We start from the raw sequence: 15,894 nt of genomic DNA, 5'->3' as shown, positions 1-15,894 counted from the left end.
CTGATCTGAAGAACAGACTGAGGAAAGACAATATAAGAATCATTAGACTATCTGAAAATTATGATCAAAAAAAAGAATCTGGGTACAATATTACAAAAAATTATTAAGGAAAATTGCCCTCTGAAGTTCTAGGACAAGAGGGTAAAATAGAAGTTTTTAAAATCTACTGTTCACAGGGCAGCTAAGTTGGCACAGTGGATAGAGCACTGGCCCTGAAGTCAGGAGGACCTGAGTTCAAATCTGGCATCGGACCAAACACTTGACACTTACTAGCTGTGTGACCCTGGGCAAGTCACTTAACCCCAATTGCCTAAAAAAGAAAACTAATGTTCACCACCTGAAAGAGATTTTAGGAGGAAAACTTACAGGAATGTCATAGCCAAGTTTCAAAATTCTGAGGTTAAGGAGAAAATATTGCAAGCAACAAGAAAAAAAAACCCAATTTAAATACTGTGGAAATGCAGTCAGGATTTCACAAGACTTAACAGCTTCTATTCTAAAAGATTATAGGTCTTGGGACACTATATTTCAAAAAGCTAAAGAGCTTGCATCCAAGAATAACTTACCCAGCAAAGTTGAGTATAATCCTGAATGAAAAAAAAATGGATATTTGACAAACTGAAAGATTTTCAGGTGTTTGTAGCAAAAAGACCAGAACTCAATGGAAAATTCGATATAAAAGATTCAGAAGAAATATAAGGAAAACATTAAAGCCTAATTATAAGGCACTCATTAAGGTTAAACTGTTTACTTATTTTATTTATTAACAGCATCATGGTATAATGATCAGAGGGCTTGCTTTAGAGTCAGGAAAACAGGGTCTAGGGCTATACTAGCTATGTGATGAGCCAAATTCAGATGTTCCCAGGGGCTGAATCCCAAGTGAGGGTTAAGCCATTATAATGTTAAACTTGGTCCAAATTCATTTTGACCTGAAATCACAGGATCACAGAACTGAAAAGGATTTTAGAGGTCATTTAGTCCAACCAACTCATTTTATGTGTGAGGAAACTGGGATCTAGAGAGGCTGAGTGACTTGCCTAAAGCAAGGGTGGGGAGCCTGCGGCCTCAAGGTGACTTGTGGCCTTCTAGGTCCTCAAGTGCAGCCCTTTGACTGAATCCAAACTTCACAGAACAAATCCCCTTAACAAAAGGATTTGTTCTGTAAAATTTGGACTCAGTCAAAAGGCTGCATCCAAGGACCTAGAAGGCTACATGTGGCCTCAAGGCTGCAGGTTTCCCACCCCTGCCCTCAAGTCAGAGACAATCAGGTCCTCTGATTCCCAATATTAAGGTGTTCTTTCCATTACGCCATGTTGCCTCCTCGTGGTCCCTTCAGATCAATGGGTCAGTGATTTCATTGATAGGGACATTTGATTCACAGGTACAGATCACAATTTATTCATGCTTTGTTTTTCTGTGTGATTTTTATTTGTGTTCTCCCAAAGGAGCTACACAGAGGATCAACCCAACATGCAAGAGGTATTCCTCCATATCTTTTATAAAGAATTTATTGAAAAATAAAAAAAAAACTCTAGACCACCCTAAGACACCCCTTATTTTTGACCCTAAAAATTACCTGTGTTAAGTAATATTAGCTTCTCTCCCCACTCTCCCCAACCTGTAACCTGTGATGGAATTTTGATCTAGCTTTAAATAATTCCTGGTTTAAAGGATCATTATTTTGTCTCATAAACCATCCAGAGCAAAGGGTTCAAAGAAGTTCTAGTATTCCTAGAAGAAAATAGACAATAGTAAAATTAAACAGGTTCAGAATAGATTGAATGGCCAGGCACAAAGAGTCATTATTAATGGTTCAACGTCAACTTGGAAAGAGATTCTTAGTAGAATTCCCCAGGGATATGTAGTTTCCTGTTGTTTTAACATTTTCATAGATGATTTGGACAAAGACACATGTGTGTGGTCCTTGCAGACAACACAAAGCTAAGAGGGATAGCCAAACACATTGGATGACAAAAAGACCTTTTATCTTTTTGGACAGAATTGAATAAGGTAAAATTATATCATAATTGATGTGTTCTTACATTTGACCAAAAAGAAATCAGCCTCACAGGTACCAGATGGCTGGATAGCAGTCTGAGTGAGAATAGGTTGGGGGTTTTGGTGACTGTAAGCTCAGAATGAATCAACAATGTGATATATATGGCAGCCAAAACACTTTATTTGATCATGGGCTGCATTAAGTGACCCAGGCCTTAAGACTAGTAAACTCCACAGTACTTTGCCCTGGTCAAATAACATTTGGAATACTGTTTTCAATTCTAAGCACCACATTTTAGACAAGACGTTGATAAGATGGAAAACATTCGGAGTATGGTAATCAGGATGGGCAAGGACCTTGAAATAATGCCATATGAGGATCAGTTGAAGGAACAGAGAGGTTTCGTGTGGTGAAGAAACGCTTTGGGGGATATGAAGGCTGACATCAAGTATTTGAAAGGCTCTTATGTGAAAGACAGATTTAGACTTGTTCTGTTTAGCCCCAAGAGCAGCACCAGGATCAAAAGAGAGGGGGGGATTGAAGTAAAAAAATGCTTTGTAAACATGAGGGCTATCCAAAAGTGGAATGGATTGCCTTAGGAAGTAGTGGGCTCCTCCTTTCTAGAAGTCTTCAAGCAAAGATTGGATGACAAGTTTTCAGATATAGTGGATTCTTACTCAGGTTTATGTTGAACTAGGTGACCTCTGAAGTTCCTTCCAACTCTGAGATTCTGTGATTGTGTTTGACCTCTCCTCACCTACCCCCAGCCGGAAATAAAGAGAAAACAAGAAAGAAAATCTCTGATAATAAAAACTGGAAGTTTGGAAAGCATGTATTTATCTTTCTTTGTTCCTTTTAGAATATCTGTGACTTTCCCTCTCCTTTTCTTCACCCTATCATCCTGAAATCTAGGGAGGAACATCTATAGTAACATGACCGGAGTTTAATCTGTCACTCAGTCTCCATGTGTGTCTTTTCTCTTTCTCAGTATCTTTCTCTGTCTCTTGCTGCAGAGAAAAGAGTGCAAGAGTGATGCCCTGGTTCCCCAAATGCCTACAGGTATGTGGAGTCAGTTTGGCTGGTTAATAAGGGGTCTTTATTGCTGGTACAGTGTCTGCCCTTATCTGCTTTTGGCTTCTGCAGATAAGAGTTACCTGTCAACCTCCTCCCCTTCCCCATCTAGCTATAGCTTTATATTAGCTTCTCTCCCCCCCCCCATCCCCATCCATTTGCTTCTGGCAGTCCTGCAGGCAGGTCCTGGTTGTAACTGCTGCTGCAACCTCTCTTCTGACTGAAGATCTCAGGAACTTTCAGACCACAATATTCCCTCTTAACTACTGATCCTGTTTCCCAGAAGAGGTAAGACCCCTGACCAACAGGCATAGCCTGCCCAGTCTCATGAAAACACCTTTCCATTCTTTTCTCCCTTCTAATCTCAACTGTAAAGGACAGTTCATCTCAGTTGCAGTGATGTTGGCTAGTGAAGTGGGATGTTGGCTAGTGAAGTGGGACCACATAATCATAGATTTAGATCTGGAAAGGACATTAAAGGTACTTAGTCCAACATATTCATTTTATACATGAGGAAACTGAAGCCTTGCAGTAAAATGAAGTTAAGAAACGTGCCCAAGGTCATACAGGTAGCAAATGGCAATTGATAGGGCTTGAACCTCAGTCTTCCAATTCTAAATCCATTGTTCTTTCCACAACATCATTTTGCTTCCCAGTAACCCCAGCAGCAGTCACTCAAACAGTCAACAAATATTTATTAAGCACCTTCTACAGGTCCAGACACTGTGCTAAGCACTGAAAATATAGAAAAATGGGAAAAACTAGTTTCTACTCTCAAGGAGCTCACAGTCTAAGGTGGGGGAGGTGGGGATGTGTGTGTAACAACATGCAAACAGTTATGCGCAAACAAGATATATACAGGATAAATTAGATATAATCAACAAAGCAAAGGCATTCGCATTAAAGGGGATCTAGAACGACTTCTTGTAGAAGGTGAGATTTTTCACTAAGACTTGGAGGAAGACAGGGAAAATGAATAGAGTAAGGAGATGGAGCATCCTGTGCTAGGAGGCCAATGTCCCTAGAATGTAGAATATGTGGGGAGGGCGTTAGGTATAAAAGATTAGAAAGGTAAGAGGGAGCAGGGTTATAAAGGACTTTAAAAATCAAAGCAAAGGACTTTATATTTGATCCTGGGGTTATAGATGGACCTGGGAGTTTATTGACATGGGGGAGTGACATGGTCATTTTAACATTTGAATGGAAAATGGAGAAGAGTAGGGAGAGACTTGAAGCAGAGTGCTAATGGAGTAGCCTAGGTATGAGGTGATGGTGGTCTGCACCAGGGTAGTGGTAGTGTTAGAGCAGAGAAGGGGGATGAGGAGGTTAGGAAAGTGGAATTGATAGGATTTAGCAACTGATTAAATATGGGGACGGGAGGGGTGAGAGAGAATAGAGTCAAAGATGACATCTAGATTGGGAACCCCCATGACTGGGAAGGAAGGTGGTACCCTTGACAAGATAAGATAGATGGGAAGAAGGGCAAGCTGGGGAGGAAAGGGGAGAAAATAAGTTGAGTTTTGGCTAAACTGAGTTTAAAATGTCTAGAGGACATCCAGTTCAAGATGTCCAATAGGCAGTTGTAGATGTGAGCCACCAAGTCAAAACTTTCCAAAGTCATGTTACAAATATATTCTAAATGATTAGCTACACCTTAAATAATCTCTCTATGTTAAATCTTATACTCTCTGTATTCTGAACTTCCCATATACCTGCCTTTTAGTAAGTTTTTACACCAGCCAATAAAAAGGGGGAGAGAAAGGTTTGCCCAGTTCTGCATCCCTATGTTTCCACACACATCTGCTCCTTTCTCTGTGTTCTGTGTGGCCCTCTATCTCTTTTACCATAACCAACTTTAATCCTGGGGTGGTCATTGCTTGAAAAGCTGACAATCCATATGAGGAACAGCTCCCCATTTTCTATTTTATTCTGCTTTGCCTGGATCTTCTGGGAAACATCCAGAATGTACAAGAAGAAACCCAGACAACAAACCAACTTGTCCATGACCTCAAATGCTCCAGCTGCCAAAATTGGAAGGCCATGACCACTTGGGGGCTGCACTGCCTTCCACTGTCCCCAGACCTCGTCCTCCAACCTTAGCTCCTTCCATGGGACCAAGAAGTGGGTGGCACTAGTGCCATATAATTCTGCTCTCCCCCTCCCAGAACCTGAACTTAAGCATGAGTGCCAGCCACTCATTTCCTCATGCTCCAAGCTCCCAGTTCCTTAATATACATATACATATGCATATATAGTTTGCTAAGTGCTCTGATATCCATAATCTTATAGATTATCAAACAATCCTGTGAGGTAGGCATTAGTTTTATTTTAGAGGCTCTAGAAAATGTGAGCTCTTTGAGGGCAGTGACCATGTTTTTGCCTTGCTTTATAGCCCTTATGCTTAGCATAGTTCCTGGCACATAAGAAGCTCTTAATAAATGTATGTTGACTGGGGTGAGGAAACTGAGTCTTAGAGAGGAAAATTGACTTGTCCAACATCACAGAGCTGGTTAAGTGACAGAACCTCCTGACCCCCCCCACCCCAGTCTAGATGTATTTCTTCTATTCCTTGGTCCAAGCACCTCCTCTCATCCTATCACACCCTCCATGAGTTGTCCTACACTTTACCAAAGCATCATTTACTTCCAAGACCCACTTATGATGTGCCCCAGAAATGGAGAGAAAGGGGGTAAAAAAATCTAGTGGAGGAGAGGAAAGCTTTGTCATCAAAGATGGCTTGGCACATCAACTCTTGGAAGCCCCAGCCTGGGTTTTAAAGCAAACCCATCAGATTTTTTTAGTTTTCACCCCAGATTCAGGTCTTCCCTCCATATACATACATCCTAGATACCACAGTGAGGGGAAGGGGCATCCCAAGAACAGTGGTCTAAGGGTGTGACTGAGTCTCAATAAGAAAACTTTTTGAAGTTCCATCCTCACTGGTTGGTTACCACATTAGTGCCTTTATTCCCCATTGGCTGTTTGGTCCTGAATGACATTGGCTTCCTTGGCCTTTGGTGTCCTCATAATCTGTAAACTGTTCATACTTCCTTTCAAAGAGGACCAATGACATCCTGGGGTGATTTCTTGATTTAAATGTGCATTGGATTTAAGTGAGGCAGAGTTACACACTCTAGCTCTCTTCCAGAGTCATGAAAGTCCAATGGTAAGGCAAGTCAGGACAACTGGTGATAGTCCGGGATGCAGTGGTTGACTTGGCAAGGTCTAAGTGCTTCACAGCACCTGCTTCAGCTGCTTTCGTGGCCATTGGAATGAACTGTTCTTATCGGCCCATTAGGCCAGGAAAGTCTTCAGGTGCTTGGGAAAGACATCCTCCTAACTCACTGGCAGGTCTGAGGCCTGTTGATTACCCTCAACCTGGATTAGCTCATTTGCCTAGACAGTTTACTAGGACGTGGCTGCTGCCTATGCTACAGCTCCTTGGAGCCACAAATAAGAGTTGAGTGCCAGATAGACACCCGAGGTGGATGAGCAGCCCTGAAAAGGGCTTGGCAAACTCTCACACCAGAGGTTCTAGTCCTTCCTGAACGAACACTCCATATACAAGTTTTACACACCAGGTCCTGAATGAAAATGGCTTCTTGGCCACCACGGGTCCCCACAAGCTGTAAGCACATAGGGGATGAAGAGACTTTGTTCTCCAGTCTTTTTAAGAAAAAAGAGGCATATAGCTCTATCTTCATTGGCTCCTGTATCTTGAGTATGTGTCTCCCATTGGTTGATAATTCAGGAAACTATCATTTTCATTGGTTGGGTTTGAGATGACTCTGGCTTCATTGGCTATTCAGAGGAATGCCACTCCCGTATTGGCTGGCTGTTCCGAGACTGGCGTCTTCGGGGAGATGTAAGCCTAAGTCCACAACGCACCTACCTTAGTGCGGGAGGATGCTCCTAGCACCCGGAGAGGGTGAGCGTGGGCGTCGTATGTAGTTGCTTCCCAGCCTCTCGAAGTAACTGCTTTTGCTGCTGCAGGTTTTTCCGTCGGGTGTGCTCACCTGTCACCTCACTTGCTAACTGAGCAGCATACGACCCATGGATACCCTTCAGCCAGGCTGGAAAGAAAGGAGGTTTAAGTGGTTCCTAGGGTTCTCTGGGGTGTGAGAATTCGATTTTAAAAAACTGGATAATTGTATTTCAATAAAAATGTTTCCTTTATAGTCCAATATGTTATTTTTATGCTTTATAAAACATATTCTGGGGAGTTTATAGACCTCATCACACTGCCAGAAGGATCTATGACAAAAAAAATTGGCTAAGAACCCCGCTCTAGTGGGTGTTTGGGGTGAGTGGGAAGGATCAGGAGAGTGACTTGAGTAGCAGCTTGATTGCCTTCCCCATCTCCACCCTGATCTGTTGAAATCTTGCCTGTTGGCTAATAATGCCCATTTCAAATGCCACCTCTTACAATTAAGTTAATCACCTCCTTTATTTCACCTCCTCCCAGCTAGTAATGGCTTTTATTTCTCTCTCCTGGATCATTCTATCTGATCTTTCTTAAGGGCTTATGCAGTGTTTTGCGTTGTAGCTATTATGTATGTGTCGGATCACTTGAGTAGACATTTGCAGGGACCGTGTTTTATCTAATGTCCCTTATCCATGTCCCCTAGTGCCTAGCACAGAACTCAGTATTCAGCAAACAATAAATGTTTGAATTGAAAGGGTCTCACCAAGAGTGGCCTGATAGGTAGGAGGATGAGTGGGAAAATGTTGGGGATTACTAAGAGATAAATCTGTTTTCACTTACCCTCTGGACTTTTGTGAAACTGGTTGACAAGATCCCCAGACTCCAGGCTTAGATCCTTTGTCTTGGCAGTTACATGAGAATTTATGCTCAGGGCCTGGGGGCAGTCTGGAGGGCATATGGGAGAGATACAGAATGAGGCTAAGACCCAGGTCCCCTGAAAATGCTCCTGGCTCATCCCTCCCCTTTTTATCCCCAAACTCCATTTCCTCATGATGTCCTTTCCCCCACCACCATCTTGTCATCAAGCTTGTCCTCACCCCACTCCTCATAGATGGTGTCTGGAGAACAAGGAGGGGGTCCCGGAGTGGGGAAGGCCCCCAGCCAGCGCTGCATATCAGACCTGGGAAAGGGATTAGACAGAACGTGGAGAAGTCACAGCTGGTCCCCTAGATTCCTAGAGGCAGCCTGAGGGGGTGGAGCAGGGATTGAGATAGAGGGGGTTGGTTTGGGGGAAGAGATTGGAGGAATCACGGAGTTGTAGGGAAGTATATATCAAGGGGTCAGATAATATGTTCTGGGTGGCCTATCCAGGAGCACCCAGGGGTTAGGATGTCAAGACTCACAGAGAAGAGGTTTGGAGTAGTCGGTGGGTAGGGCAGCCCTGGTGGTTGCTGAGTAGTGAGAGGCGAAAAGTCGGGGGACCAGAAGGGTCTGGAACTGGCTGGGCCTGAACCAAGGATCGGTGGGCATAATCCAGAACATATAACCTTTGCCCACTGCCCAGAAGAGAGATTATCAGGAAGGTTGCCTGGTATCCCCTCTTCTCCTCCCCTTGCACATGCTTCCCCCACCATCACCCAGAAGGCCTGCCCACCTTTTAGGCTGAGTGATGAGCAGTAGGTCACTGAAGAGCAGGAGACAGAGGGGAGTAAGTCTGGGGCGAGAATTGAAGAGGGACCTGCCCTTCCGGCTTCCCAACTCCATCAGCTCTCCTTGCAGTTCCAGACGCCGGGACCAGGAGACCAGAGGTAAAGCCTGGTACAGGGGTTGGGAAGCAGAAATAAAAGACTCACAGCTCTACCTTCTTGTACCCCACTCTGCACACTGTTTTGTTCTTGTTCAATTGTTTTCAGTCACGTCCAAGTCTTTGTGAACCCATTTGGGGTTTTCCTGGCAAAGATACTGGAATGTTTTGCCATTCCCTTCTCCAACTCATTTTACAGATGAGCAACTGAGGCAAACAGGGTTAAATGTCTTGCCCAGAGTCACACAGCTAATAAGTATCTGAGGTTAGATTCTAACTCAGGGAGATGAGTCTTCCTGACTCTAGGCCTGGTGCTCTATCCACTATATCACCTAGCTGCCCCGAGCACATCCCCTCTCTATAGGATTCCCCCACCTCCTACCCCGCAAAAACCCAGGGCCTGGGTACTACTACCAAACAAACTTGGACAGCTAGGGCCTGGAGTTAGGAAACAGCAGGATGGGGGTGATATGAGTGAGACCCAGTGGGGAACTTGGGTGCCGGGGACCCAAGGTCACTGACCTTGACTTTGTGGAAATGCAGCCTCTGGCTGAGCCGGATCAGCTCCTCGGTCTGCTTCATTCGCCCGACTTCAGCACTGCATCGCTCAATAATCTGGGGAGAAGGAGCCCGTGTCACCCTAACTCCTCCTGCCTGTTTCATCTTTGCACCTGACTTCCAGGTCTCAGCTCCCCCATACCTTACTTATGGCCTCCAGTGCTCTCTGGGCATTCTCTCGTCGGCTGGAGCCCTCCTCAGTCTGACGAAGGATGTTCTGTGAGCAGAGAAGGAAGGGTGACCCCAGAACTTTAGGATCCTAGGGGCATCGATTTCGATCTGGAAGGGATCTTAAATGTAATTTAGTTCAATATCCTTATTTTACAGATGAGGAAACTGAGGTCTAGAGTTGAAATGACTTGCCCGTATTCACACAGGTGGCAGAACTAGGGTTTGATCACAAGTATCATACCCTCTTTCTACTGCACCTGCTCTTTAATTTGTAACTGATGACTCTAGAAGCATAAAAAGTGGAGTGGGGGTGGGAGCAAGGGTATCACTTAGTTGGGAGAATCATGGATTTCTAAGGAACTATCAATCAGAAAACCAGAGATTTCCAGCCCCACCTTGGGTAACATGGTTCGGAGGCTCTGAAGATGGGGTGCCCTAGGGGCAGCTAGGTGGCAAAGTGAATAGAGCTCTGGCCTTGGAGTCAGAAGGACCTGAGTTCAAATCCAGTCTCAGGCACTTAACACTTACTAGCTGTGTGACCTTGGGCAAGTCACTTAATGTCAATCACCTCCCCAAAAAGCAAAAAAAAAAAAAAGATGGGGTGCCCTCATTTGAGGACTGGAGTTTGGTCAAACTGCAGAATGAGTCAGTGAGCTCCTGGGTTGGGGAGTCCATATTGGGAGTTTCTCTGACTTGGAGAAAATCCTCCACTTGGCAGAATCTCTGTATGAGCAAGCCCTAAGTAGGGTTGATTGCCACCCCAGAGCAGGCAGTCCCCCCGTTCAAGGGGTGCCAGGCTTGGGGCCCTGGCCCTAGCACCTGAAGCAACATGCGGAGCCGGGTGATGCGCTGGAATGGAAGCAGCAGGAAGGAAGGCAGCGGGAGCCTCTGGCATTGGGGCAGGCTCTGCAGCCGATGCAGTTCTGCTGAGAAGCGCACGTTTGTCTCCCTGCAGGAGGAGGACACAGGATCTAGCAGCTGAGCCCCAGATGCCTTCTCCAGGATCTAACTAACCGCCTGCCTCCCCATTCTCCTTACAGCTTCCAACCCTCCAACCCTCCCCTAACTTTTTCCTTCCAGTCCCCAGATGTCAAGGGTCAAGGCAGCCCTTACATCAAGCGTCTGTATGTCTCCTCCTGATACTGCTGATTCCTCACATAGTCCACATACACGGAGAAGGGGCCCTCAGCATGGGCATGCACCACATCACATAAGTCACTGATGTGAGGGGAGCTCCTCACTCGGGATAGCAGAACTCCCAGAAACCTATGGGAATGAGAAGGTTAGGGAGTCAGGATGTCTGGGTCGGTGAGAAGGGCCAGGAGAACACCTTACAGAACTGAATTTGGGGATCAAACGAGTGTCTAGAGGAAGAGAGAACTGGGAATTGGGGGATTGGAAACCAGGAGTCTTAAAGGAAGCGGAGACAGAGGGGACAGAAACCTGGGAAGGCAGACTGACCGCTCGCTGACACCCTGGACGCGATGCACGTTAGAGAACAGAGTATGGTGGTCTCGGGGTGTCAGTGTATCTCGGAGCGAAGCACTCAGCACAAAGGTATCCATCAGTAGTTGAAGTGAACGAAGGTAGGAGGCCTCTGATGTCACCACCTCAAATAGACTCTGGAAGAGAGTTAAGAGATGTGAGAGAGAGATCCCTTCCAGCTTAAGATCTATGAGAATCCAAGTTTCTTGCCCCTAGTTTGTCTCCCCTGATCCCTCCCAGCCTCAAATCCCGCTCATACCCAAGAACCAGACCTCCAACCACCCAACCCCAAGCTCTTCTTCCTTTCCATTCCTTTCCCTTCAGTTCCCATTTCCTGGCGGAACCCAGGTGTCTGACCTCCTGCATCCGCCTCTCCTGAGGGCTCAGGGTCTTTAAGAGGCCACTCTCCTGCACCGTAGGGAGCTCCTGCCACAGTGTATTTCGAGGTTCTGAGGGTTCTCTAAGGTTTGTTGGGAGGAGCTTCCCGTCCTTGGCAACTCCCCACAGCTCTTCAGCCAGCACAGCTGTCTGGTACAGGGGCTCTGAGGAAAAGGTAATAGAAGGTCAAGGTGCTCCAGGGCAATGATCCAGTGGCCAGTCTCAAATACCCTTGCTCTCCCTCTCCAGACCCTTCTGCTTCAAAGACCCAGGAATCCAAAGCCCCTCACCATCCTGCAGAGGCAGGCACCAATCCTGCTCGTTCAGAACCTCTAGTTCTTGGTCTCTGTAGAGAGAAAGAGAAATAAAAACTCCCTGGAAGTTTAATTGAGGCAGTATTCTATACTGCACTGAGGCTGCACAAATATATCCTCTTCCCTAGAGGAGCTTAAGGGCAAATTGCAGGGGGGGAGGGGGAGATAAGACATAAACACTGAAGAATTAAACAACCACACAGGATGAACTGTCGCAACATAGTACATGATTAAATGTCAAATGAATAGTAAGTACAATTAATGTACTGGCAATTCAAAAGAGCAAGAGAACCACTCAGAACGAGTGAACAGGGTTCATGGAGGAAGAGGGCCTTTCCTTTGGCCTTAAAACATGGTCTACCCTTCCAATCAAATTTGGAGATGGTTAGGGTGTTGGGCATTATCAGAGGGTATCTGGTACCTGCCCACAGGGGTCTCTGGACATTCTTCCAGACTGTCACCTAGAGAGAGAAACCACAGTGAGGAGTAAGGCATTTGACTCCCATGGCCAAAGATTGCCCAGCTCCCATCAGGGTACCACTAGACAAACTATATCGCTTATCAGATACTGGACTAAAGGAGAAGCTAATGAAGGAGCCAGCAACTTTGGGAACCATAGAATGTCAAAGATGGAAGGGCCCTCAATTCAAGTGAATTTTTTAAGATATATTCCTTCTACATAAAAGATACTGTGCTAGGTGCTGGGGATATAAGAAAAAATGAGACAGCCCTTGCCCTAAAAGAACTTCATCTCTGGACGGATGTTACATAGCAAGTCTTCAGCAGCAGGTCTTGTACTGATTCTCAGCCTGAGCTGCTGCCTCTTGGTCTGTGAGGAGTTGTAGTTTCCTCCCTTTCATGGAGCTGCATTCCCTTTTCCCTCTTCTCTCTCCCTATCCTCAGCCTCTGCTTCCCTCTGGAATGCAAGCATCCATGCCCCATTCTCAGGTCCCAATACCTGGGCAAGTCCCATCTTTGGAGGGCAGGTTGGAGTCTGTCTGTGAAGGATGCTCAGGGCAGGTGGCCTCCTTCCTGGCCCAAGTTGGCTTGGGAGGTGTGAGAGGGGGCAGGAGTTTGTGCTCCACCATGGATCGGTAGGATGTGAGAATGACAGAGGTGTTCTTGTTACTCGGGGGGCTGGGGAGAGAGCGTGTGGGACAACGAGGAGGAGCACGAGGGACTTCCTCACTGTCCCCTACAGATACCCACTTAAGTTCCAGGCCAGGATGTGCCAAATGACAGAGACAGGGACAACGAGGTGGGCAGGATAAAGGAGTATCTGGGAAGAGACAAAAGACACTTGAGTAGGTAGGCCTCCAGCACTTATATCCTTCAAGATCCCAGACATTTAATACATTTATTTAAATTTTGTCAGTATTAGAAGGCATTTTACCGGTCATAAAATCCAACATTTATACAGAGGAAAAAACTAAGCCCCCAAAAGAAGACTTGACCGAGGTTATACAACTAGTCATTAGCAGAGCTGGTTTTGAACCACTGTTCTTACTTCTCCAGTCTAGTACTCTTTGTACTACATATAATACCGTCACCAATTCAAATTCTCTACCCTCTAAGCCTTTTGAAGACCCATATATTCAGCCTCCTGGATTCTGTTTATCTCTCTAGATCTGGTCTTTTCTAGGCCTCATAAACCACTCTATGACCTCAAGCCATAGTCCCACTGCTTACCCAGACATACATTCTCCTGGGGTCCACTCCCTGCCAGACGCTCATGGCAGTCTTCTTTCTCTCCATTCTCATCCACTCCATCCTGGAGTGGGGCTTCCCCAATTTGGTCCCCTACTGTGGACCCTGCCTCAAACCTCCCAGCTAGTCTCCGGACAGTGCCAGATACTGAGGGGTGATGGGGCAGGGACAGGAATTTGGGAGATGAAGACTGGGAGGGACTGATAGGTTCAGGGGAATTGATCTGGGAAACTGGGAATGGGGGAAGGAGCTTAGGGAGACCAGGGCTCAGGGCCTGGGGACTTGGGGAACTGGAAGAAGAATCTGGTGGAGCCAAAGAAAGGGAGCTAGATTTGGGGGATGGTGTGGATGGAAGAATTAGGGGCTTGGTAGAGGTAGGGAGAGAATCACACGGTGGGGAGAGTGAGGTTAAGATTAATGGATCTTGAGAAGTAAGAGGGGTGGCTACTGCCTGGTGAGAGGACCCATTGAAGAGTGACCCTGGGGATGGATTAGTCCGTGATCTTGAAGGAGGGTTCGGACGAGTGACTCGAGGAGGCTTCTGAGATGGAGGTGTTGCCGGGGGAAGAGATTGGGTTGACATCTTTGTCTGAGTTTAACAGGGGTAGGGGGACCTGGTCCTGAAGGCATCACCTTGATTGAGGAGAAGGGAAGAGATTTAGCCAAGGGTTAGAAGGATATAAACATTTGAATTTATAAGCAATTTTGTGAAAATTATTTGGAAGTCCGAATAGTGAACCCTTAAAAATATAATTTCTACACTTGCTCTCTCTCCCTCAATTCTTCATTTTCTCCCCTTTCTCACTCTCTTTTCCCCTTCTCATCCTGCTCCTTTCCTCCTTTTCCATTTCTTTCTCTTTCCTGGTTCTCATTCCAGTCCGAGTGTCTTATTTGAGATGTCTGTCAAAAGTGACACCCCAGTCTTGGTTCCTCAGTTTCTGTCTCTGCATTTCCTGACTTCAGGAACCTGGGGAAATGAGTCAGAGCTAAAGGAGGGTGGGTGAGAAGGGGGCAGGAGAGAGGAAGGGAGAGTGGATGCTTTGTGGTGGCAGGGTGAGGGGATGGGGGGTGTCAATAAATTAATAAAGTGAACTTGGAAGCGAGAGAGATGCAGAGACAGAATGCAGAGGTAGAAAGACAGGGAGCAAGACAGATACAGAGGGGAGAGGCAGGGAGTATATATCACCGTTTTCTAGTTCCCACCCCCATTTCCAAGTTCCTCTTTCTCCTGGACTCTCCCTTTCCGGATTATTTTTAGCTTTATTTTCCTGCATGGAGAGTCCTGGAGCCTCTGGCTCAGGGACATCCAGAGAGGACTAGCCTTCTCCACTGCAGCCTCTTCCTACCCCAGCCTAAATCCTCACAGCCCCATACTTGCCCCAGAGAGAGAAAAATGAACTGAGGAAAGGGACTGACGTTGGTGTTTTTGTGAAGGTAGGAGGATGTGGATAGGGCTGAGTGGGGATCTCTGTGATGGAGCCTATCCTTAACGTGAGGAAGGAAATGCTGAAATAGGATAAAGCCCCAAAGACGGTGCCAGGCCTGTGGAACATCCAGGGGCTTCCCAAACCTGCCTCAGGACCTGGACGGAGAGAGACACCATCTCCCTCTCCCAGAGACCTAGTCACTGATGATTTGTGAGGTGGCCTCAAGCAGATGAACCCCTCTCCCCATCCCAGATATTCTCTTCTGCTCAAGAACCCAGGTTATCCTAGACCCACCTGCCCATTTTCTTTAGGGACTCAGATATCCCAGCCTCCAGTTCTTCCCTTTTCCCCAGCTTCCATTCCCTTTAGGGTCCCAAGTATCTGATCCCATAGTGCCTAGCTCTCTTCCTCCTCCCCCAACTCCCATCCCTTCCAGGGACCCGGGACACCCTAACTCTTACCAGGCAGTTCCCTCCGCTCTTGATCACCTCCAGTTGCCCTGTGAGTTGGGGCAGGAAACAGGAATCAGGTCCCTCCTCCCAACCGGACACTCCTCTCCTTCCCACCCCCACCCCCAATCCCCCCCAGAGGGATATACTGAACAGGGCTTTTTACTGGATGCTGGAGATCAGGATGCTTGGATCCCTTCTAGCAGTGAACTTGGGTAGGGGGGATCCTTTAGGGAGCAAGTCTAAGTGGAGGACCTGTGAAGGCAGATATATGCCTTCTTTGGATCTGTAATCTTGTACATCCATGTCAGATTGTGGTGGCTTTATGTGGAGATGGGCCAGATGAGGGTGTATCTCAAGGGACAATGGGTGTGTCTTTCCTATGGTTCTATGGTCTATGTTTCCCAAGTGTGTGTCTCTCCTTTCTTGTACTAATCTAAGGATAAGATTCTTGATTGTAAAACACGCTAGGTTCAACTTCTGAACAAACACTTGCTTTGGGAATACAGACTTAAACAAGTCACTTAAACTTTTCAAGCCTCAGTTTTCTTATCTGTAAAATGAAGGGAAAGGACTAGATGATCTCTGAAGTTCCTCACAACA

The 15,894-nt window shown here is 46.2% G+C and overlaps 1 protein-coding gene and 1 long non-coding RNA gene across 4 annotated transcripts in view; one reads left to right on the top strand and one right to left on the bottom strand.

Moving 5' to 3' along the window:
- LOC110194298 (uncharacterized) overlaps positions 1–2,833 on the top strand; it is a 42,699-nt gene extending 39,866 nt beyond the window's left edge. For all 3 annotated transcript variants that reach the window (XR_002320681.2, XR_002320683.2, XR_013487130.1), the window contains exon 6: positions 2,700–2,833. This is a non-coding gene — a long non-coding RNA (uncharacterized LOC110194298). The remainder of the gene's footprint in view (positions 1–2,699) is intronic.
- A 918-nt stretch (positions 2,834–3,751) lies between these two features.
- On the bottom strand, positions 3,752–15,391 carry ARHGEF15 (Rho guanine nucleotide exchange factor 15). The gene is made up of 16 exons (XM_020966675.2): positions 15,304–15,391; positions 13,398–14,048; positions 12,667–12,987; positions 12,130–12,169; positions 11,685–11,740; positions 11,374–11,558; positions 10,993–11,153; positions 10,645–10,797; positions 10,351–10,480; positions 9,503–9,577; positions 9,325–9,417; positions 8,653–8,813; positions 8,402–8,554; positions 8,096–8,178; positions 7,839–7,943; positions 3,752–7,146 (listed from the first exon to the last, which is right to left on the bottom strand). The coding sequence occupies exons 2-16, from the start codon at positions 13,996–13,998 to the stop codon at positions 6,986–6,988; spliced, it is 2,478 nt and encodes an 825-aa protein (XP_020822334.1). The 5' UTR covers positions 13,999–14,048; positions 15,304–15,391; the 3' UTR covers positions 3,752–6,985.
- Between the last annotated feature and the right edge of the window lie 503 nt (positions 15,392–15,894).

The sequence above is a fragment of the Phascolarctos cinereus genome, unplaced genomic scaffold, assembly GCF_003287225.1.
Source record: "Phascolarctos cinereus isolate Bilbo 61053 unplaced genomic scaffold, phaCin_HiC Scaffold_5;HRSCAF=322, whole genome shotgun sequence".
Lineage (NCBI taxonomy): Eukaryota > Metazoa > Chordata > Mammalia > Diprotodontia > Phascolarctidae > Phascolarctos > Phascolarctos cinereus.
This window is presented reverse-complemented; position numbering and strand designations above follow the sequence as displayed.